Source organism: Andrena cerasifolii, chromosome 12 (assembly GCF_050908995.1).
Source record: "Andrena cerasifolii isolate SP2316 chromosome 12, iyAndCera1_principal, whole genome shotgun sequence".
NCBI classification, from domain to species: Eukaryota; Metazoa; Arthropoda; class Insecta; order Hymenoptera; family Andrenidae; genus Andrena; species Andrena cerasifolii.
In genome coordinates, this window is record NC_135129.1 from 1693366 (window position 1) to 1718790 (window position 25425).

Here is a 25425-nt window from a genome sequence, read left to right on the forward strand (position 1 = left end):
GTATGACTTCTTTTCGACATCTCTTACAAGTTCGCAAATATGCACGTTAATATGAAAACTCAATTTCTCTAAGGGTGTGTTTCCACCTCTGCATTTATTTTAATTTCATGGACAAAAAATTGGGATCATATATCATGCTAACCCTCTGAACGCTGTTTCTGCAAAGTACAATCAGCTTTCTTTGAATAAAATGGTCAAATTGCTAAACTTCCCTTCTCAGTTTTGTGAGTTCTACCTACCCTATAATTATCGAACACCTCTGGGCTGCAAGAGATGTGACACAGAATTAACTTTGTCCTCGAAATACAAGATCCAATTTTTCTTATATGTGCTCGTGTCTTCTGCTCACTAACAACCAGAAGATGAAAAAGTGCCAAATGAACCATTTTCTTCGTAAACGTAATTGAAGAGTCCTTCTAGAAAACACTGTGAGGGCCAAAAATCAAATTCTATACTACAGTGTTACCATTGGCATGTAGAACACTTTCTGATAACTTTTTTTTTAATTCTGATACTTGCATTGCAATGTTAATGTTTTCTATAAGGACGCAAATGTTTTCTATAAGCACTCTTCAACTCCTTTGGCACTTTTTACCCTATCAGTGAGTCAGACTTGTTAAAATAAGAAAAATTTGATCCCGAATTTTGGGAACGCGGTCACTTTTGCAGCAGGTTTTTTTTAAAACAGATTTCCACCGATTCAGGTGTTCAGAATCACCTGTGAGAGCAGCGACAAATAATTTCGTTTGCCCCGATAGAACGATGATCTAAAATTCATTTCGATTCTGCGGCACAACGATTCCATCGCCCGCTAGGGGCCAGCGAACGCGACTTCGTTTTTGCCGCATTACATAAATCCGCGACTCTTAAATGCATGCATATTACGGTGAGTTACGTCGTCATTTCTCCGCGGCTTTTTAATTGTACTCGCGCGAGATTTAGTAGGCGAAGTAGTTTTAATTACTGGCATTCAGGGGAACTAAATCTCGCCGCGATATAAGTGCGTCTCGTTTGGGATGTCGCGGTCTCACATCGCGGGTTGAAAGATATCGCGATGCTCCTGGAGGAGGAAGATGAAAAAAAGAAGGGTACGTAAAAAGAGTCGTTTTAGTGGGCATTTTGTGGGCCATTCCATGGAGGGGGGAGGGGCGTAATATTCTGCGCACGAGTCCCGACATCAGCTTTGATAACAGGAGCAGAAAAAGGAAAATATTTACGCATTACGCTGTGCATATGTTTCAAAGGTGCTGCCATACGTACACGTGCAACAGGTTATTGAGACGCTTCAGTAATGTTTGCGGGGATTTTCCCTTTCATAATGCGAAGCAGAAGTCTGCCCAGACCTAGATTTAAACCGGGGTATTTTTAATCCAATTTGCAACGGACATAGAGTTGCACGTTGCGGTTGAAACGATTGGTTGATTATATATTTAATGAGTTCGAGTTTAACTAGATGTTTTAGTGATTATACTAGTTGATGATTAAGGGGTTGCATACACCTAGAATAGTCGAAACAATCGATTTAGCCAATAAATAATTCGCAGAAGCTACAACGTCAAAGGAACGCCAATTCTATGGCCCCAGAATCGACGATTTTCTGTACCTTAAATTTTAAACGCTGTTATTTTGAAACTACGATTTTCAAAACTGTGGCAATGATATTTAAAAAATTACTGAACCGATTTGAATGAAACTTAGCACGAGTGTTTATCAGATCAATATCTAGTCTTTATCATATGTTTTTTTTTAAAAGCCACAGTTTGTTTTTAATCATTAAAATACTGATGAAATTTTTCTCAGGAAAAAATATTTTTTCTTTTTGCGAGAAATATAATAATATCCTTATAGAGCAAAAGCCTAATTCGTATTACTCAGTAAGTAAAATGATGAACCTTTTACGACACTTATGATTGGATGATGAACGACAACTTACTTGTTCTCCTTCGTGTACCATAACATCACTAGATGTTTCATCGGGAATAAAATCTGGTGGCACGACGATCGACAGCATGCCTGTCTGGAAAAATAAACAAAGAACAATATTTCAACCCAGTATCTGTTAACAATTGCAGCTCCATTTAGCTAACACGCTTTAAACATTTCTTACATATAAAATCTGATCAAGTCTCAAATTTTGTTAGTTCTATGTTGGCCACTATTTAGTGTCAAAATCTACAAAATTTAGATTAGATATGGCTGGTACTATTCTCCTCCAATGTTTCCTGTCAATTATATATTGAATATGCTCGTGAATGCTGACGAAAAATAAAGAGTTCTTGTAAAAAACACTGTAAGCGCTAAAAACCAAATTTTTCAGGGGAGAGAAAAAACTTCCCTGACTTTAAATTATTTACAAAATTTGATTTTCTTTAATTGCTAAATAGGCCGAAGTATACAATAACCCAAATGCATCACAATTTTTCTATTGCTTGCATTAATATAGTCCAACTTCATGAAAAAAAGAATTGTATTTGTAGAACGAAAATTCAAAAAATTCTGAAACTATGTGAATATGTAGGAAATGTCCTCCTGATTACAACGCAATTTTTGTTTGCTGCCCAAATTTATTCGAAGGGGGTGGAATTAGCCCCTGAAAATTCGGCTATTTTTTATTTTGTGTTATAACTCGAGAACTGTAAGAGATAGAAAACAAGTTTCAAGACAAAAGTTACTTCTTTTAATTAGATCTACCATTTGGTAAAACAAATATTTTGCAGTTCACGAGTTATAACACAAAATCGGAAAATATCCGGATTTTCAAGGGTCAAATATACCCCCTTGGAGTGAATTTGGGCAGCAAACAAAAATTGGATTGTAATCAGGAGGAAATTCCCAACATATTCACAAAGTTTCAGAATTTTTTGAATTTCCGGGTTCGGGATCTTCCCTTGCTAGTCAGGCGGCCGAGAAGAGGCGAATATTTTTGAATTTTTTTTTGAAGAAGCGGAAGCGTATTTTGGAAAATTCTCTCCGTCAACCTGAGGATACATTAATATACTAAGGAAATCTTTTTCGTTTTTCGATTTTAGGTAAGCTGGTTCCGAATGGCAGTGCTCACCGCAAAATCAAATTTTTAAAAATGCTTCTTGGATGTTGATTGTTACTTTATTATAATCTTAAATATTTTGCTACGAAAAAATTACCAAATGTTCTTTAAATGTAACGTATATTGCTCTTTTAAGCGCAAAAAGTTTTGTAAAAATATACGCTTCCGCTTCTTCAAAAAAAATTCACAAACATTCGCCTCTTTTCGGCCGCGTGACTAGGTAAAACCCCTTAACCAAACACAACTGTAAAAAAAATTGGAAAAATATTCATTCCTGCAGGTTCCTTTTTCTCCTAAAAATGATTATATAATTATATGATACCTATTCTTCTTTTCATTTCTAACAGATCTTAACAGTATAAATGATTAAAACACGAGTATATCTTTTCTTAACATTTCTAAACAATATACTCGTGTTTTATTCATTTATACTTTTAAGATCTCTTACACATTATAGTAAGCATGCATTTAAAACACAAATTTTGTATTTTAAATATTGAGCCACATTTTACTCCGTACACGCCCAGTGTGACGTACATGTCACATCTAGACAATCATATTTCCACTGGCTCTTTTTGAGAGAAGAACGATGAAGTGCATGTATCGTATTTTTCAGTTAACTAATCGCAAGAACTCATTTTTTCCGCCGAGAAAAGTGTCTGTGCGCTAAAGGGTTAATCAAAAGACATCAACCCCACACCCAGGCCAACTGAAAATTAAAATCTAAATTTTCGCCTTTATAGTATCGCTCCGCCCTGATGTACACCTCCATTATATTCCCAGCGGAGCATCCAAAACTCACCCTTATAAAAAAGACGATCCCTCTCACATTCACTCATTAACCTCCCGCTCTGCATAATTATAAATACAACCGAGTCTCGCCGCACGAGTAACGAACAGCCAATAGCGCGCATACTTCCCACTCTGTGGAACGATATTTTTCCACCCGATTGTACCACTGCGCGTCCCCGTTCCGCTTCCACCCAGCCCCGTATTTCAACCCCCTTGCCAAAACTCGTCCCTCGCGAGATATATTCGCCTTGGTACGCACCGGAACGGGGCTGAATTTAATGTTAATGATACGCTTAACGGCTGCGCGATGCATCAAGTAAATTTCCTTTCTTACCGAATCGCTAAATTATATCCGCGCGCATTACTCTATTCGCGCGCGCGCGCGCGCGTTGCCGCCACGAGTGAATAACGTAAGAGCCCCTAAATCCTTGCTGTATTTCGCCTCCGCTGTTCCCTTAGCCAGCCCCTCCTCCGCTGCGGAGGAAGCTGGGGCAACATATCATGGGGTTGTAAGCGACAGTGGAAGGGTGCAACGGGGGCAAAAGGCGCGGGCCAACGGCAGGCACTGCCAATGAGCGGCGTGGCTTTTCATTAATTAACGACACGCCGCGACGCGATACAATAAGTAACAGTTGACGCGGCAGTTGTTGCTGTTGCCGCGCTGCCTAACCGTTCACTCGCCTCAATGCTTTTTTCTCCGTTCTGTTTACCTCCGCCGGAGCAATCGCTGTTAACGCGAGGCAGCAGAGCGGCGCGAAGAATGGGGGGGTGCTAACGCTGCTCGAAGCTGATTCGCCTTTTTTCCCCACTCCCCGCGAGGGGGTTGAAACGCCGCGAAACTGTTGGTTCATTACGCATTTGCAGCGCGATTTCGCTTCTAGCTACGGGGCGATTTGAGTATATAGTTGACTTTCATCGACTGCGCGAGAAGCTTGCCTCGCTTGGGAATTTTCCCTTCGAGGCTGAAAAACCGTCTTCCGCTGCCTTTTCAACCCTTGAATTGTGCGTTCGCCCGTTCGCCCCCTCCCTCCCCCGCGTGCTAGGCGCACCTGGTGCTCCGGTTGATTGCGAGAAATTCGTTGAAGAATATTTTACCGTGGACGATAGTTTTCTTTGTGCCGGGCTCACGGCTGGGAATGAAGCAGAGGGAAAGAGCAATTTGTTCCGCAAAGGGGGAGTTGTTGCGGAAGTCGGGGGAGACTGAACGGTGCGCGGCGTAGTGATCTTTAAGAAGGGACTGTTGAAGAGTTGTTGGGTAATAGTCTCGCTGCGAATCTCTCGTCGGGAGACGATTATTATTAATTAAAAGCTATTGGCGGGCTGCAAAGGCACCGCTTATTAAGGAACGTAAAACTGACAGTTGTGTGTTTGAGAACTTATTGGAAGGAGAGTGTGTTGTTGTTGGAGATGGGAGATTTCTTGGTGGTGTTGGAAATTCTGATAATATTCTGCTAATCAACCTGGTGGAAGCTGAACCGGAGTTAGCAACGATACAAATTGCTAAGAGGCTCAGATTCGCCTCACGGAATTATCCAAGCGATAGCATCCATGGTAGACTGGCTGCTTCCTGAACCAACCATACGTTACGAACGACCAGTGTATACCTACCTGTTTTAGGGAGGGATAAGACTCAGCAGCTAGGGGTTTAATAAGAAAACAACGGAGTGTTTAGGAAACAAGTGTTGCGTTTTATTGAAATGTGGTATTAGAAATTGCTAAAATAATTTATGAAATACTAGCTGACCTACCCGGTTTCACCCGGGAATTATTTAGGATTTTTCCAAAATAAAATAGCATAAAAGACGTAAATAGGCTGTAAGGTGAATGTTCCAATTTCTCCTCTGTCCCCATTTCTGCTGATTTCGTATTTTTCTTATTATTATAAGCGTTACGTTTGTACGAAAGTTGCAACAAAATAATTCTAAATTGTGGTAAGGAACAGGGTACCACTATTGGTATTCGATAATTGGGCAGAAAATAGTTTTTGCAGTAGAAGTTCTTATTTAATAACAGAAACAGATACCGTATTGTGCTCTAGATGTAGATTTTGTACTATTTTTGATTATTTTAAGTAGAAAACAGGTGATTAGGTTTAGGGTCAAGTGAATCACCGTCGTGTCCGCATTTCTACTCACTAAAATTTTAGCAACATAATCTCACAATTCAATATATGCTGTAACCTCTATTTTTATTCGAGGGCATTTTATTTTGTGTTTATAATTATTTTATGCTTTACTGTTGTGTTATAAAACATCTCCATAAAACTTATTTTAACCTGAAAGGGCAACATATTATGTGAGCAGAAATTGGTACAAATGGTGAGTAGAAATACGTACATCGCTATTTTTCGTGAGCAGAAATACGGACGTTTAAAGCACTATATTTAATTACAAATTACTAGTAATAAAACATTTTGAAATATCTTTCTTAAATAGTTTTCGACTGGTTGATTTATTATTAAAGAATTAATCAATTAGTCTGCAAATTTTGATCGCAAACAAATTTTTTACACCTTCTTCCTGACGAGTAACCTCTTAAATCAGCAGAAATTGGGACATTCACCTTAATCTAATCTAGGACGTATCTAAATGTATATTCAAAATTTAATTTTGTTTAAAGACAAACAAAGAAACAGACAACTGTTTTACTTTTAGATCTATATTAGTAGGGATAGGGATGTTATAACATAGAAGTATTTTTAAATCCTAAAATAGTGAATAAATACGCGCGAACTGTGCGAACTGTAAGATACCAGATGACAGTCCTAATTAAAATAAGTAACTTTTGCCTGAAAACTTTTATTCTATCCCTTACAGTTCGCGAGTTATAGCGTAAAATCGGAAAATAGCACGGAATTTCGCGGATCAATTTCACCCCCTTAGAATGAATTTGGGCAGAAAAAAATTGTGCAATACGCATAATACAAAAAATATAAATTACCCTCCGATTGAAAATCCTTCGAATTTGCATGTGCGAAATTAAGCACACCATACTTGTATAGTTACTTCCAAAATAATGTTCCCGAATTATAACATAAAATCGGAAAATAGCCGGGGCTAAAATTTTCAGTGGTCAATTTCACCCCCTTAGAGTGAACTTAGGCAGGAAAAAATATTGCCTAATCCTAATAAATACCTATATGTACATCCCCTACATGTCCCAAAAGTTTCATAATTGTTTGAATTTCCAGGGTAGGGATCTTCAAAAAATCAAGTCTCTCCGACTTATAAATGATTTTCGATTTAGTGAACCACGAGTGCTTTGCTTGCTTCAATTTATTGCATGCAATGTGAAAAAGAACCTGTATCTTAATATAGTGTTCTCCTGACGTTTACAAAACATATTCTAAATGTCCTCCTTCAATTTCCACCCACGGGGCTGAAAAAAGCTTAATTTTTCGGGGCTGAAAAAAGCTTAATTTTTCAGGAATGAAAAAAGCTTAATTTTTCAGGAATGAAAAAAGCTTAATTTTTCAGGAATGAAAAAAGCTTAATTTTTCAGGAATGAAAAAAGCTTAAGTTTTCGGGAATGAAAAAAGCTTAATTTTTCAGGAATGAAAAAAGCTTAATTTTTCAGGAATGAAAAAGCTTAATTTTTCAGGAATGAAAAAAGCTTAATTTTTCAGGAATGAAAAAGCTTAATTTTTCAGGAATGAAAAAAGCTTAACTTTTCAGGAATGAAAAAGGCTTAATTTTTCAGGAATGAAAAAAGCTTAATTTTTCAGGAATGAAAAAAGCTTAATTTTTCAGGAATGAAAAAGCTTAATTTTTCAGGAATGAAAAAAGCTTAATTTTTCAGGAATGAAAAAAGCTTAATTTTTCGGGAATGAAAAAAGAAACAAGTATTGCACGTATCATCTTACACATTTGTAGCCTTATTCTATCACCCTTTAAAACTAAAAAAAAAAAAAAAATTGTAAGTAAAAATATGTATGTATAGCGGAATAGGAGCATCGTGAAGAGAACAATATCGTTCCGGATTCCCAGACCTAAGCCATGTCCAATTATCCCCCAAAGAACTGACTACCTAACTGACAGTCCTAACAATCGAGATCCAACCAGCCAGTACGCTTGTGCTACCCATATGTAATTCCTCCCCCATAAGTGAAAACTGGGAGGGTAGGTGAGCGCGGGAATGGAGCAAGTTTCGTCGGCGTCAGGACTTTTCCAGGCAGCCGTACGTCAAACCACAGGAACGTCAGTATAGTCAGAGGGACTTGGCCCTGCCTTAATATCCTTTCACTCCACTTACGGTTTAAGGGAGCCAGACAACAGTCGGCAGAAGGTGGAAGCACCTGCCTGCAACTAGGCTATGACGGGCGAGGTGTGCGCGTAATTACGAGGATGTGATCTACGCTATGACGAAACTTCAATCGTTATAACCGAGTTGTCTCGCGAGTCACCGAACTGCTTAAAACAGTCTCAACGAATCCGTGGCAGGAGCAACCCCTCTCCCTCACTCTGTTTCTCTTCCCCACCCTATCTCTCCTTTCTCCCTCCAGCTCCTCTTTCTTTCTCATCATCTACCCCTCTGTCGCTCCCAGCCACTCTCCCCCAGCTTCCCTGGCGTGTCTCTCTTATCACGCGTGTGACAGTTCGGTGACAGGCAGACACGTGCCCCTGCGCCCAAAGTTGAAGGTGTCACGGGAGGGGGTGAATTATGAAACTCCGTCCCATAAATTAATTATTGCATACTTGGAAGCCGCTTCGCTCGTGGATGCTGATAAATATGGCGCGTTAATCGGAGACGCCCGCCCCGATCGATTGGTCTGTATCGACTTGCTGGGACTAGCGCGGGCTTCCCTGCTAATCGGCTTTTAAGAGATCGCCCGTCTTGTTGCTCGTGTACGGTCAGATGAGATTATTAATTCGCGGATGGAAATCCAGTTTCTTTCGGACCAACGTGCACTCATCTCGCGTGCCCGTGTTTCGGACAGCGTACAGAACGGTGCAACGGTGGTGGCCGATGATTTACAGGCGTATCTGCAAGGGTGCGGGAATCTTCCACCTGGTCGATATTTTAGAGTCACTTTTAGGGGATGAAAGCTGTATTGGTTTTCTGGAAATTCTGTGAGACATCTCTGTGAGTTACAGATGGTAGCTTGGATCAGAGATGGGCAAAGTTTTTCTTTAAATAAAATTTCGGTAAAGAATACAAGTTAAACAAAATTATTCGTCATGTGTTGAATAAAGTTAACTCGGGTTCACGAGCAAAGGACGATTTTTTTTAAGCTTCATTCGTTACTCGAAATTTTATTTAAATGAAAATTTTGCCCACCCAAGTTTGGATATATTCACTTGGTACAGATGGTTTAATATATTTTTAGCATTTTTGCAAGCTGGTGCGTACGTAAAGTGTGTAAATGTATAAAAAGAGATGGGATATGTACGAATTTGTTCAAATTACCGATACTCGTGTAAAAGAACCCTTAAAATATTCAGCTCAGTTGAAATTCTTCAAGAGAACTTATCTCTACTCATCACAATGTATTATAGTTTACTTTGAATTCGTTGCAGAATCAAGTACCTATTTAATGTCCTTTGCCTTGTACCTATTTGAGAACGAGTTTGTTAATTTAGAAATTGGTTAAGTTAACGACAGAGACTGGGTCTCCGATATGGACGTGACTTCTTCGCCATTTCAGAGATTATAGTTTCTGAGAGATTATGGATCTTCTCCGAAAGGGGTTTAATTTGTTCGTTTACGAGAAGAAAGACTCTGAGAAGCTACTTGGGCGTCGGAGAACCTGGAACGACTCTACATTTTAAGTTTGTTCCTGTAGATCTTGTATAAAATCGTGTTACTCTTTTTACGTGGGAAAGTGTCGCTATCTTAACAACCCCTTAACGTGAAATAAAGTGACGCCTTGGGGATAACTTTGATTGGCATAATGGGGAACACCCTAATCTAGTCTTAGCAAGAATTTTAAAGACCCTTTTACGTCCATGATAAACTGAGAAGATAATCTTGCCGCAAGTGTTATTAATCGTACAAGAAATTTTAATATAAACAATAAAAGTTCTCTCCAGATTCAGAAATTGTGTATAAAAATATGAAATACGGCTTGCTTCTCTGAAAATGAAAGCAGTGCGGGAAATAAAAAGTGAAGTATTTGTAATGGATATATGCAGACTTGTTAATATTAAAAATCATTACAGATGAAATTACACGCTTGGTAACAATTTGTTAATTGCAAAGCACGGCATGAAGTAATTGGGATAGTTACAATTCATTCATTATCTTTCTCGTCAAATTCGACGGAAATTCGATTCCAAAAATTGAATTTATACACTCGAAATGCCAATGGTATAATAATATTTGGCCAAATTCCTCGTAGATAGATTCGTGCGAACGGAATAATATATTTAATCAATCATTACGTATTTAATTGTGCTTCTATATTATCGCGATCGGAAATACTTTACAGCTCAAATGATGCACGCCTGGAATTAAAGCTGTTCAACAATTTCTCATTAATTGCGCAGTGCATTGGGTATATTTAGTACGGAAAAAATATCTAAAAAAAAATATGTTAAACGATTTTATTAAAAATGTAGTAAAAACTAAATTAAAATGCACTAGTAGTATAGTAAAGAGAGTTCTAACCCAAATTTCAGTTTTGCGTTCAATAAACGTTCAGAGTGGTGCGATATACGTTCAATGCAGTTCAGAGTGGTACGATACACGTTCAATACACGTTCAGAGTGGTACGATAGACGTTCAATACGCCTATAGCGCCAGTACCACTGTGAACGTGTATTGAACGCAAAACTCAAATTTTGGTTAGAACTCTCTTTAGTATACTACTTGCACTAAAAACTAAAAAATAATTCTTTTCTTGTACTTCAATTTTGATGGTGTTAAAATGGTGTTTGATCATTTTAAATAAAATCGTGGGGCACGATATATCAAAACAGGATATGAATCACTTTAATACTTCACCTTCTGGTTGCACATGGTGTCCCACGATTTTATTTAAAGCGATCAAACACCATTTTAACACCATCAAAATTGAAGTACAAGAAAATAATTATTTTTAGTGCATTTAATTTAGGTTTTACTACATTTTTAATAAAATCGTTTAACATAAAATTTATATATATATATATTTTTATTTTTTAGTGTTTGTGGATTTACATTTCACAGCTCAGACTTCTTTACAAATATCTTTTATTGCTGTATACAGTTTAACAGTTTGCTTAAACGTTGTAGTGCTACAGTCACTAAAAAATATTTATTTTCTTGTGCTACAATTTCGATGGTGATATACGAACGCCTGTAAAGTTTTAGTTTTACTATTTGTACATACGTGACGGATCATTTCTCGTGTATTTTCGGTAATCGTGATGCGGCTAGCGTCCTGAAAGCAGCGGCTTTTTGTCGCTTTCATAAAGAACGCGAGTGGCTGATTTCAAGTTGTTTGGATTTGTGGTTATGGGTTATATTTATTGATGACTGGGTGATTTTTTCACCTCCACGGGTTAATTTTTTTTTAAATATTCCATTGTCATCCAAACTACGCACGCCTGCAAGGTTTCAAGACAATTGGATAGTTGGAAGTGGGTTAAATTTGAGTTGCCAGATTTGACCCATACATACAAACATACGAACAAACAAACATACGAACAAACAAACAAACATACAAACAAACAGAGGATCGAAGCTGAATAAAATCGTTTAAAAATAGAAGCCAGTGGCAATGAAGCACCTCATCCGCCGAGACGGTGCCGGAAACTAGAAGGAAATACAATTAGCGGCAACCAGACCATTCGGAGATTTCCTATTATTTTATCGTCTTCTTTACACTCTTCGAGATTTCCTTCGTAACTGCTTCTTACTAATTCTTGCAAACTATTATTCTCGCGGAGCATTAACCACTTTTACTGCGACCTATTTGCAAGCATAAAACCGTGATCCAATTATAAGAAACAGAACACAAACGTGGAAATTATCAGCTTTCACGTAGAAAAAGTCTATCAAAGCACTATGTTATTTTCTTTTTTTTTAAATATATTCTAATTGAAACAACTCCAATTCATTACAAGTTGGATTTATTATTTGAATAGGAAATGTGAGAGTGGTATTTTCTGATAAACGTAAAAGCTGAGAACATGAATACTAATGTCACGGTAACATAAAAAGGTTCTCCTTATAGAAACTTGATTGCTGCAGAAAATATTCGGTTGCTGCAAAGAAATATTTTGGTTGGTGGAATAGGTTTTATTTTCAAATGTATTTTTTTTTTTCAAATATAACGTAGGGTAGGGGTGGTATAGTTGTTTTGAATACGGGATGTTTTTGTATACCTTCGTGACAGTGTAGATTCAAATCCTAGAAAGGAAATGTAATCCAAATACAATTGTTTGTGGTTGTCAAAGTTGCTTAAACTTTAATAAACAAATTAATATCTGGATAGTATATTCTAAGAGGTGTTATTTATCTTAAGATCGTGGATCTTGTCAAAACACTGATTTAGGAAAAAATTGCTATGCAAAATTGAAATTTCACTTTTAGTATAAATTTTTTTTTTATATATATATATAGAACAAATATAAACGAGCGAATGAAGAAAGCTACCATTTTATGATAAGTAACATATTTTGAAAATACACTAACAAAATTTGGAGGCAATTTCGGGAAATCTGGACAACCACAAATCAATTTTTTTCGAAAGAATTGACTTCAGTGTCGAGTAACTTTATCTGATATTAACACTTTACAATCATTTTTACCCTCTATTCATCTTGATAGAATGTATTGTATTTTAGTACATTAATAAATTCTGATGCACAAAGCGTTATCAAAAGAAAACCGTACAGCTGACGTTTTCGAATTAGAACAGTACTTATCTTAGTGGCGAGACTTCAAAATACATCTCTATACATATTAATTGGAGAAATCAAGAATGCAGAGTTTCTAGGTAGGTTGAAACTGTTTAGAGACTGAAATAGGTTTGAAAGATTCGAATGGCTTGAAATGATTCAGTCTCGAAAAAAACTTAACCCTGCTTGTTAATATCGTTATAATATTAACCCTTTGGCAGTATAATAAAATTTCAAATTCCGGTTAGAAAAGTGTATATATTTTTTATGTTGTATAATATTTCAGTTTATGATAAAAAATGTAAAAAAAGATGTTTTACAAGTACCCCTTTTTCTGTTTCTTCTTCTTCTTGTGCCTGCGCCTCAGACGGGATATACTGTCAAAGGGTTAAGAATCTGCTTGTGCTTACCTTATATGTAATTGTAATCAAACATAAATTAAAACGAAAGAAAAGCAGAAACGAAGCACGAAACGTTTAAAGCTCAAAAATTTCAAAACTATTGAAGCATCCAAGACTGTCAAAACTTAGAAATTTCAAAACTATACTCACAAGGCATTCAAAACTCAAAATTTTCAAAACTATACTCACAAGACATTCAAAACTCAAAAATTCATAACTATACTCACCAGACATTCAAAACTCAAAAATTTCAGAACTATTAGGATTTCCAAGACTTTCAAGACTCAACAATTTCAAAACTATGACGACCTCCAAGATTCTCAAACCTTAAAAATTTCAAAACTATACTCCCAAGATTCTCAAAACTCAAAAATTTCAAAGCTATTAAGACCTTCAAGATTGTAAAAAATTAACTATTTCAAAACTATATTCCGAAGAATTTAAAAATTAAAAAATTTAGAAACTATTGGGACTTCCAAGACTTTCAAGACTCAACAATTTCAAAACTATACTCCCAAGACTTTCAAAACTATGACGACCTCCAAGATTCTCAAACCTTAAAAATTTCAAAACTATACTCTCAAGATTCTCAAAACTCAAAATTTCAAAACTGTTAGGACCTCCAAGATTCTCAAAACTCAAAAATTTCAAAACTGTTAGGACCTCCAAGATTCTCAAAACTCAAAAATTTCAAAACTATTAGGACCTTCAAGATTGTCAAAACTTAAATATTTCAAAACTATACTCCGAAGACTTTGAAAATTAAAAAATTTAGAAACTATTAGGACCTCCAAGATTTTCAAAACATAAAAATGTCAAAACTATACTCCCAAAACTTTCAAAATTCAAAATTTTCGAAACTATTAGGACTTCCAAGATTGTCAAAACATAAAAATTTCAAAACTATACTCCCAAGACTTTCAAAACCCAGAAATGTCAAAACTATTAGAATTTCCAAGACTTTGCAAACTGTATAGCAACATCGTACAAGCTCATCAACCACAGCAGTCCTGCATCTCATTTCAGGGCCCCTTAAGTGTCAACCCGTCACTGAAACCGTCTCAAAAACATCTTAAATCCCATCGCAAGTTACTCCCCCGAATTTCGACTTGTGCGTGATCGGTCGTAGCGCTGCTAACAAACCATAACCGGAAGAGTGAAATACAGTGTCTCGCATGAAACACTCTACCGCGAAGCACCCAGCGCCGTGTTCCTCTCCCTGCCGGCCCGGTATACATATACATACACCCCATTCCGAAGTGCATTTTGTCAGGGGCGCGCGATCGAGACGCGACAAGCGTGTACGAAAGGAACCGCCGCGCGGAAACGAGCAGGGAAATACGGTTAGCCGAAACGAAACTGCTCAGAGCATTCACCACCCACCCCCCGCCAGCGGGGAATAGCGTCGAGTTTTACCACTCGACGGGAAGGCGCGAGCTCTGAAGGGACAGAGATGGAGAGACGAATTTCGAGGGTGGGCCCCGGCTCTGACGTAACGAAAGGGACAGAAAGGAGCCTGCTTTCAGGCACCAGTGGCAGTGCGAAGGGTTTCCCACCGATCGACCGAGGCATTTTCGGCAGTGTTTCTCGCGTTCATTACTTAGAGACCTTGTAAAGAAAATGGAGGGGGGGTGGGTCGAGAAGGGGAGTCACTAACTTGGCAAGCGCCGTAACGCCTGCTGCACTATTTAAGATTACTGTTTCTTCGACGACGGGGAAAGGAGAGGAGGGGCTCCTGGGCAGGCACGGAAGCCAGCGAGCCTGGATTCAATCTGAAACGTCGGAAAATTAGATCTCAAAGGAGAGACTCGACTCTATCTCTCGCGATATCGCACTTTGCCGGGGGTAGCCGAGTCGGACTCGCGGGGCGAGAGGGGTTGGATGCTCTGCGGAGTGTGTCCGCTGGCGCAGGCTTGCCGAGGGTCGGGAGAATGAAAGGTGACGTTTGTGCGTTAGAGAAAATAGCTCGTTAAAGACAGTCCCTTTCCACCCCCTCTCTCTCTCGCTCTTTCTACGGTGAATTTTTCTCGGTCACGGTGCAGCGGAGACGTTATTCGCCGGGATAGGCGGGGGCGAGCGGAGGGGGCCCACGCGCTGCGCCAACTTTGTGCTTCGTTGAGGACTCTGTTTCGACGAGACGATGGGGAAACGTTGAACGAGAGGAACTACCATTTGTTCGCGAATTTATTTGATATGATGAGAGGCGAGGCGTGGCTCGATCGGAGGAATGCTCCCTCGTTGGTTTTATTCGAATCGAGATTGCATTGTAGCCACTCCTTCTCGAGAGCTAAATTTTTATTCCGCCGCGAACCCCCTACCCGTGTTCAAGAGTGCGTTGAAATTTTTAGCGTGCAGGGGAAATGGGTCGTCCCCGTTGCTCGCCAATTTTATGCAAGGTTATCTGCTCCCCGACCTTGTTGAGAGAGCACGGGAGAAGGATGGGTGGGAATAAAAAAGCTCACGGGCCTGTTCGGATCCACTCGGCCCGCGCTCCATGGATCCACGGTGATGGAGTTTGCGTTTCTTGGGACTAGAGGCAGGTAACAGTGCTCTCCAGAACGTGGGATTATTTGTCAGCGACTGCGGGGTAAAGGGTGCAGTGCGACTCGGGTTTGGAGATTTGGTGCTCCTTGGCTGGCAAGCGTTTGCCGCCCTTTTTGTAAAATGTCATCGGATATTTTAGTTTAAGGGGGTGCTCTAGTGTTTGACCCGCTCTTTCAAACGCAATGTTTGGTGAAAAAATTTAGAAACATTGTTTTAAATTTTTTGGTATAATATAAGAGTAGCTTAATAAATAACAGAAAGATTTATTTCATTATATGTTGTATTTACTGAGAAAAGAATATTTAAAAACAGCTTAATTTTTTGGCCGATCAAAGTAGAATGACCCCTTAATTAAGTTGAAATATTCTTGACTATTTGTGTGCTGCTAATCACTTGTACTTTCACACCGAAGAAAGAAATTGTGACATTCAACTCTTCCCATTTTCAATCTTTTGTACCCTCGCGTAGAAAAGTGGTACAGTATATCTGAGTATTTAGAATCACCCTGTGTTCGCCAATTGAAATTCTTCGCTCCCGATTATTTAAGAAATTCCAAGTCACTTTACATCTGTAATTAATATCAACCGGCAACTGATTTCGTTGCTTTGCAATTTCTGAGCTGGCAGGTGTACATAATTGAAGGTAATCCAATGAGAAGTAACTTTTCTGACAAGCAAACTGGTCGGGATCGAAAGAATACTTCCGAGGTGTTCATAAATGAGAACTGGCATTCCTGAACTGACGAAGACGGCTTGTTAAGTTTCCTGGAATGCGGCGCTTCTGCAGCCCCAGAGAAATACCATCGATACTTGCAGAGATTGTTACAGGGAAGGCAGCTAATACCCGTGAATCTCTATATTTCAGTTAATAGCGATGCGGCTTTACATCGTTATGCCATTAAACGGCATTAAAAATTGTCAGAACCAAAGGAGCTTTCGTTTAAATATGTCGTTTTTATTCCCCTATAAGTGATTGTGCCGTGATACATTCTGGTTTAACGATGAGGTGCTACAGGAATAGGTATGAATAGGAGCTCAGTAAAAGAATTTCAGAATTACTAAATTGTTTCCTTTGATATGTGAACATTATTGTGGTTTCGTTTTAGTTTGAGTTTTTTCAGAATGAAATAAAAAATTAGTTAAATATCGGATCGAATAAAAGGTACTTTAACTTTAGATCATTTGACGAATAATGTTAATTTTTATATTCGATTAGAATTTATTCGACGTTAAAGTTAATTTTTTTTCAACTTCCGCGTCAAATAAATTTTTCAACTTAATGTTGAAGTTAAAGATAAATCTGAAAATATCTAAAGATACTTCCACTTAAAGTTAAGGTTGAAGTTAAAGATAAATCTTAACTTTAAATCTAACTTTAACTTCATTCGACGACGAATAATTTTCTCGCACGCGATTAACTGTATACGGCACATTATGAATAATATTTTTAACTTTTACTCGTTATTCGAAATTTTTATTTAAATTACATTTTTGCCCATCTCTGCTTATGTATCTACCACTATACTTTTAAAAATAAAGATCACAAGAATCATTTATAATTGAACTGCCATTAGTTTCAATTCTATTTAAAACCGCTGGGCTATCTGTAAGGTTAAGCAAAATTGAGTAGGGAATGGTCTCATAGAACGAAGCAAAAAGGTAACAATCTGGTAATTTTAGTAATTTGTATACTACGAGGTCGGCCTTGCAGAAAACACTGTAAGTGACAAAATAAACCAAAATTTTGCCAAAAAATGTTCTACGTACCAATGGTAATAATATAAGTATTATAGAATTTGATTTTTGGCACTTAGTGTTTTCTACAACGATTCTTCAATTATGAATCTAAGAAAATGATAGACCTAATAACAATAATAAGAAGAAATACAAAAATCAATCATAATCATGTAAATACATAATTGAATAAATTCTGAAAACGATTTCAAATAATTACACAAATGCAACGAATCACTAATAGAAAAAGGACTACCTTTAAGAAATCAGGGAGATTTAACGTGCCTAACATTTCGAGTATCCCCTTGTGCTTTCAACGAAACAGGAATTAAACGAGCGCTCAGCTACTCACCACATTCTCCAGACATCGCACCCCCTGACCACCACTTATTTAAGCCTCTCTGAGGCTTCAGTATGAAAGATTAAAAAATTCACAACCAACTCTTTGGAGCAATAAATAAATCCTCATTAATCCAAACCTATACACCACCATCGACACAAAAAACCATAAACAAATAAAGAAACTATCAAATAAAATAATACAGGAAAAAAACAATCTTACAATATCAGATTAGATTCTCACTGAATTATTGACAGATCTTTTCGTTAGCCTCAACAAGTTACACTTCCTTCTCCAAACGGTTCAAACGAATTCCCGCCATTTTTATCCTCCCCTTTCCGGCTAACGACGGTTCACAGCGAATTACGTGACAACCGTGAAATTAAAGTATGCAAATTCAGCCAGTCGTGGCAAAGGAATTTGATATCGTGCGAAAGATCGTATCGGGAGAGCGTGGCCGGAGAGAGAGAGTCACCTAATTGGAATTGATGGGGCCCGCAAACGACGTGCATCCCCAGAACTTTATCGATCTAAATAGTGTCGGCGGTACCGTTTCCAATTAGTTATTTCACCGAGTTTCTCGGCTTACCGCGATTCGTCCTGCCGGTTAAACTGCTCGCGGAAAGCTCTGATTCCAACCGCTTAGTTACTGAAAACGCTCGAAACAGCAGCCGCCTGAACGTGTCCGATAGCCAGCTGTGCCTAAGTAAATTCCACCTTTCTTTCCGCGCGGATTTCCAGATTCCGAGATTTCGAAATTTCTAGACGCCAAGATTTCGATATTTCCAGATTCCGAGAATTCGAAATTTCCAGATTTCAAGATTTCGAAATTTTCAGATTCCGAGATTTCGAAATTTCCAAATTCCGAGATTTCGAAATTTCCAGATTCCGAGATTTCGAAATTTCCAGGTCCCGAGATTTAAAAATTTCCAGATTCCGAGATTTCGAAATTTCCAGATTCAGAGATTTCGAAATTCCCCGATTACGCGATTTCGAAATTTCCAGATTCCGAGATTTCAAAATTTTCAGATACCGAGATTTCGAAATTTCCAGATTCCGAGATTTCGAAAATTCCAGGTTCCGAGATTTAAAAATTTCCAGATTCCGAGATTTCAAAATTTCCAGATTCCGAGATTTCGAAATTTCCAGATTCAGAGATTTCGAAATTTCTAGATTCAGAGATTTCGAAATTTCCAGATTAGGAGATTTAAAATTTTCCAGATTCAGAGATTTCGAAATTTCCAGGTTCCGAGATTTCGAAATTTCCAGATACCGAGATTTCGAAAATTCCAGATTCCGAGATTTCGAAATTTCCAAATTCCGAGATTTCGAAATTTCCAGATTCCGAGACGGCGAACCGCTATTTATCGACTGTCGCATTTGGTAACAGAAATGTTGAGTTCGGATGAATTTTTCATTCTCTATACAATGCGTTTGGATTAATTTTTTCAAGGGATTAATTGTTTGATTAATTTGATTAATTTGTTTTAGCTTTGCTAATGACACAGCGGCTCTTATTTATACTTGGACACTATGGTACTCCTACGTGGTACCATCAACCCCGAAGGGGGTGAAAATGCGTAAAATGTGTTTTCAAGGTCTTCTGAATATCTCTTAGGCCCGATTAGATATCAACTTGGTTTTTCACACAAAATTTCAGGATACTGCCCTAATCAACCCCTAAGGGGGTGAAAAGGGGTGTAATGTGTTTTCACGGATGCAAAATCTCTTCGGCCCAGTTCGATACCGATACTTGGTTTTAGTCTAACAACACAAATGCCTAAAAACCAATTTCTAAGTTTTGGTCTAATCTAGCCTTAACAGTTCAAATCCGGATCTGGTAACAGATTTGTTTGTAACATGTTGTACTAAGTGTACATTGAATTGGGGCGTCTTAATTTTTGAATAGCAAGTGTGAACAAACACATATACATATATGTGTTAAATATCCAAAGGTTACTTTACAGAAATTACATAAAAATTTACATAAAAAAAACAGAAATAAAAGTAAATCCTAATTATTCTACCGTAGCGAAGCACGGGTATTTTGATAGCCTCGTTATAATTAAGTTAACATATTTATTTTTTCCAAATACACATCAATTCGTGCCAATCCTTATGAAGAACTGAATACTTTTTATTACAATCTTAACTTTCTCCTTGTACTCTTTCCCACTGTGCGCACCTGTTTTTCTCTACGCTTCAGTCAATAATCACTTTCAAAATCTTTCAAAGCCAAACGCTCCGAGAACTTTCATATAACGTTTGGCAATCTACAAATCTCATGAAATACAATTCCACAGATTTTAAAGAAATTACCATCGGTATTAGAAACGCTGTAATATAGTCTTTAATGAATTTATAAAATATATCTAGTCAGAAGAGTGTTACTAAGCTTCAGAAGGTATGAAACTAATTACAAATCGAAGCAGCTTATTGTAAAATTGACTGAATCACAGTGAAAATAGTGTTAAAACGATTTCCAAAAAGTCCTGCCATGTACTTACTTGACTTTCCATAGGATTCGTGTTAATCTGACACATGTAGAGCCCCTCGTCCTCCTGTTGCACGCCCTTTATGTGAAGGTTCCACATGGTGTGATCGCTATGGGACACCGAGATCCTCTTGTTGTGAGTTATTACGTGTTCGTGGATCGCCTGGATCGCCTTAGTGTCTGCCTTCACCCAGCCAACCTGTCAAAAACACTCGCTTTATAAAATCGTCCCTCATCTTGATACATTAACTACTAAATATTAAACAAGTGAACGCAACCCTTTGCTTAAACAAGATAAAATCGAAAATGTAAATGTCAAACGTAGTGGTCCCTTCACCTAAGTGTCACGCGTCGATTTTCATCACACTTTGCAGATTTGTAGAATAGTGAAAACTATACGACACGTATTTTTTTATATCGGCAGTCATCCGCGTCTGGGGGGTGAAAGCAGCCCCCAAAGTTGGGGGTTGAAAACATATTTTGCTCAATATCTCAGAAACCGTTGGGTGTGGGTAGAATTTTAAAAGTGCAAAACTGTGTGTATTTTAATGGCGGATTCGGTTATGTAAACAGCTTCAAGAAATACCAAATTGTTTAAATAGTATATTAAAAACTTATGGTTTTTTAGCCGCTTTTGTTGCAAATTGTTGATCAAATTTCACGCAAATTTGGCAATGTAAACTATATAACAAAATAACAAATACGGGTATGTTGAAATTTTCAATTTCGACTTGCCAATAGAAATTTGGGTTATTATAGGAATTGGGCTATTTGCACGGAACGGGACCTTAAGTGACATGCTGTTAAAAACTTCTGACTAACAAGGGAATATCCCGAACCCGGAAATTAAAAAAATTCTGAAACTTTGTAAATGTGTAGTGAATTTCCCCCTGATTACAACGCAATTTTTGTTTGCTGCCCAAATTGACTCTAAGACGGTGTAATTGACCTTTGAAAATCTGGGTATTTTCCAATTTCGTGCTGCAACTCGTGAACTGTAAAACAATTTTTTAATTAAAGAAATAACTTTCTTTTGTCTTGAAACTTTTTTTCTATCTCTTACAGTTCGCTTAGTTATAACACAAAATCGGAAAACAGCCGAATTTTCAGGGGTTAATTTCACCCCCTTCGAGTGAATTTGGGCAGCAAACAAAAATGGCGTTGCATTCAGAATTAAATCCCCTACACGTTCACAAAGTTTCAGAATTTTTTAAACTTTCGGATTCGGTATCTTCCCTTGTAAGTACATGGTATTTTATTCCCGCTACTGTGCTGGTCATCCCTTGTTAGTGCAGAGATAATCGTCTTTTACATAAAAATTCACACGATTAAGATACTCAGACCCCCAATAAATTCCTTGAACCTCGCATTAAAAAAATTGGAAGCATTTACCACTGTGCTAATCTAATTTCCTCCATGCACCAAAACAGACGTCTTCCTGTTGACCCAAGTACCTATTCTGAACGCATTGCACGTCATACCTCATCCGATATACATTTTTCATTCAGAGAATTTGCCGTGCATGGTCCCCAGTATGTCAAGAATTTCCAAACTTCCAAAATTTCCAGTACCCCCAGAGTGGCCTTTCGAAGCGACTGATTCAATTTAGCAAGCAATTTGCTGCAGCCGCGCAGTGCTGAACCCCCTCCCCCGTCCCCGCTAAGGCGTAAGGTCCCCCGGTCAGATCGAAAGGGTTAATGAGACGGCAGCATACGAGGCCGGTGAAAACGATCAGAGGGCAGGTACGTGTTCATAGATTTCAACGTCGAGAACACCGCAATTTCCCTATAGACAGGTCGAATGCGGAATACAAACAAGCCTGAATAGCTGGGTCGCGCTTCGGGGGTGGGGTGGGGGTGGCGGGAGAGGGAGCACGTGTAGGCGGCTCGTACGCGTCTTCTATCTCCTTGGCCAAACTTGGGACGATATTTGCATTTTCCTTGGAATATTCCAAATCTCGCGAAGTCGCAGAAGCACGCTGCCGGGCCTCGAGAAACGCTTGTATTAATAGAAAAGGGGCTGCCGAGCGTGCTCGAGGAATGTCGTAATGGTGTTCGAAATTGTTTTCGGAGAGTGGCTCTTGCACCCGGAGAGGTGTAATTGAAATTTATTCCTAGCAGCTGGATCGACTGAGGATATGTCTGGGACGATTAGTGATTTAGGGTGGATTAAGGAAGAATAGGTATTTCGGGGGCTGTTGCGACCCTTGGGGATAATCGTGTGATTTGCGAGGCTGCATTTGTGGTTTAGATTTGTAGAAGTTAGAATTTCGTTGAGTAGGGGAATAGGGGCATGATGGGGTAGCGAGGTAGATGGGGTGTCGTAAAAAAAAAAACATAATCGAAAAATGCTAGACATTTGATGAAAGTACCAAAAGGAAGTCATTGTGTTGTAACAGGTAGTTCGTTGGTGAAAATGAGTGGGGGAGAACGCGTCTTTGGTTTAGAGCTGTGAAATCGTCCACACGCTGCGTGGATTTTATTTTGCGTATTAAAAAACTTATAATAAATATATATTTAAAAACGGTTAGGCAATTATTTTTGTTACGTTATAATCTCGATTCTATTTACTTTGATGTAGAATATTGAAAATTGCAATATTTTTTTATTTGTCGTACAAATAACATCAGTCTCTGGAAAACGATGGTTTGAGGCAAGATGGGGTCCTTGATACGGGGAATGATGGGGTACCACATTGAACAACGCCGGTGTTCTCTATTACAATTTAAGTCGAATTTTCGTTACTTTTAATTCGGATTTGGACATGGTAATAAATTAGACGAGGAAAATGGTCAAAAGAAATTATGAAGAAATCTGTAGATGAAATTTTAAGCACCAAAATGGGGTACAAGAATGCTGTTCAAGAATATTGCCTTCCACAAACAACACTGGACGGTTATGTCCAAAAATTGAAACAGGGAAATGAAGTGATCATGGGTTTACCATTAAGTCCAATTAAGATTGTATTTTCGCAAACAGAAGAGGAAGAACTTGTCGAATATTTAAAAAATATGGTCCCACAACTCCTGCACGTTTTCTTCCCGAGGGTAGGAAGAAAATAATTTAGAAGAAATTCATATTTGCACCGATTGTGGACATATTTAGGGGAACCGTCTTGCCCCATTCTCGGTACCCCGTCATACCCCGTGGCAGGGGCAAGATGGTATTTTATTACTATTTTTTTTAAATTTTAATAAGTTCAAATTTTGATTTAAATGTTGCTCAAACTATGTACCAAAGGTTAAAGTATTAACTTATAATTATATATTAATTCATAAAAACTGGAATAAAAGGTATAATTATCAATTTAGCTTCCCCATCATGCCCCCACCTCCCCTACCTACGACTTTGTTTTCGGCTTTGAGTGCTGGGGTGGAGGAATTTTTATTTAACTGGGGTGGGAGCACCCGAGGCGCGATAAAAAAGGAGTAGTGGAGCTTCTGCTTATGGTTTTGGTCGAAAGAAATGAATGAACATGTGAGTGTAGTTAATTTGCAGTTAGTGGACTATTATATAATACTTGGCAGGTTTTAAATTTTTTTAAATAGATGGTCAGATTGGCGTGTGTAGGATTGTGGGAGCTGTTCACAGTTGTCAGTTTTTTTTTATTGAAGAGGCTTTGTTGAGATTAGGATATATAGAATATTCTGCTGAGAGTATAAATTGTTTTAAGAAAATTTCTCGACCTTGGTGCAATATTTTTTAACTCCAGAACGGTTAAATTGAAGGAATTTCGATGGGCATTAAAAAGAAAAGTGTTTTACTATTTACTTGGAGAATTGCATTAACGAATATTCTGAATGAATTTTTCATAAGCTCAATGTTACAGTCTTAAGCTTTAATAAAATAAGGAAGGAATGAAATGTGCCGATAAAAGTAAATGAGTATTTATGATAAAAATGGTGTTCTTATCCTTGAGGAACTTGTAATTAATAAAGATTATAGTACGTACAAGGATAATTAAAATTTTATCTGGTTTATGATGTTAAGTAAAGAACAATTTCTTATGGGATTCCTTAGCCAGCTAAGTACACAAGTGAGGGGAAAACAATGAATTAAAAGTGGGGTAAACGGTACAGTAGTTGACCACCTAAGAGCTTCAGTTTAGATAAACGCTATGGAATAAGTAACTCGAACTTTATAAATAAAATTTTGTTATACCAGGCGAAAAGAAAAGTATCGAAGATGATTATAACACCAAAGAAACTTTGAAGAAATCAGTAGTTTCGATGTTCTGCTATTATAAAGAAACATAACTCAAAAGAGTTATAACATCGAAACTACTGATTTCTTCAAAGTTTCTTTGGTGTTATAATCATCTTCGATACTTTTCTTTTCGCCTGGTATAACAAAATTTCATTTATAAAATTCAAGTTACTTATTCCATAGCGTTATTCCTTACTCAAAATTGTCGTTATTGACCGGTCGTGGCATAGTTGTTGACCGGTCCAGGTACAGTTGTTGACCACTTGCTGAATATAAAAGATAATGGCATATTTTTAACTTTAAAGTCACTTTTATTATTAAATCCATGTGTCACCATATAAAAATCAAAGACATATTGTCTTGGGGCAGGGTGAGTTTCATGTGCACCCTTCACGACGTATGCCGTGCACTTTGCCACGGTCTCATTCGCTCTTTTTTTGTTATTCTTCGACTTCTCTCTCACCTGCTCTTTCTATTCTTCATCTTCTTCACTTTGCATCTCTTAGCCTCTTCCTTTTTCTTTTTTTGCTGTTTGCTTTTCTTTTTTTTCTTTCGGCAAGCGCCTTTGACCTCCGAATTATCGTACCGACCCCCGGACCAATGAAAAATCAGAAGTCATCGGAGGTGCCTACCCGAAACCATATAAAAGCAGGGCACATTGCTCCGTGCCTCCAAAGATCTAAATAAGAGTGGTCAATAACTGTATTACTGTGCGTTCGTCGAACCAGTTATCGAACACCCCCCAAAACACAGCATAATCACTTTCGACACGACTGGACGTGTGACGAATGTTAACATTGGGCCCTTGTCACCTATTGTGATCAAGGGCATTCACGGCAAACAAAATTGAACAATGATTATACAGTCATTAAACAAGTGGCCGCTCTGAAGTTGCCCGCTAAGCCTGTACCTTCTTTGAGAGTTGAAATTACACGTTTTTCTTTCCGACGATCTCACGGCGGAATGCTTGAACTGAAATCATCGATTCTTGGTTGAAACGAGAGGTAGAAGTGTCTTTTCTGATCAAAGTGCATCGTTGATGCGGAAA

At 38.0% G+C, this 25425-nt stretch overlaps 1 protein-coding gene across 1 annotated transcript in view; it reads right to left on the minus strand.

The window, feature by feature from the left end:
* LOC143375500 (lachesin) overlaps window positions 1–25425 on the minus strand; it is a 212064-nt gene that overhangs the window by 34883 nt on the left and 151756 nt on the right. Inside the window, exons 4-5 of the mRNA XM_076824691.1 lie at window positions 20186–20371; window positions 1934–2017 (exon numbers count right to left, since the gene is read on the minus strand). Coding sequence (XP_076680806.1) covers window positions 1934–2017; window positions 20186–20371 — 270 coding nt within the window. The remainder of the gene's footprint in view (window positions 1–1933; window positions 2018–20185; window positions 20372–25425) is intronic.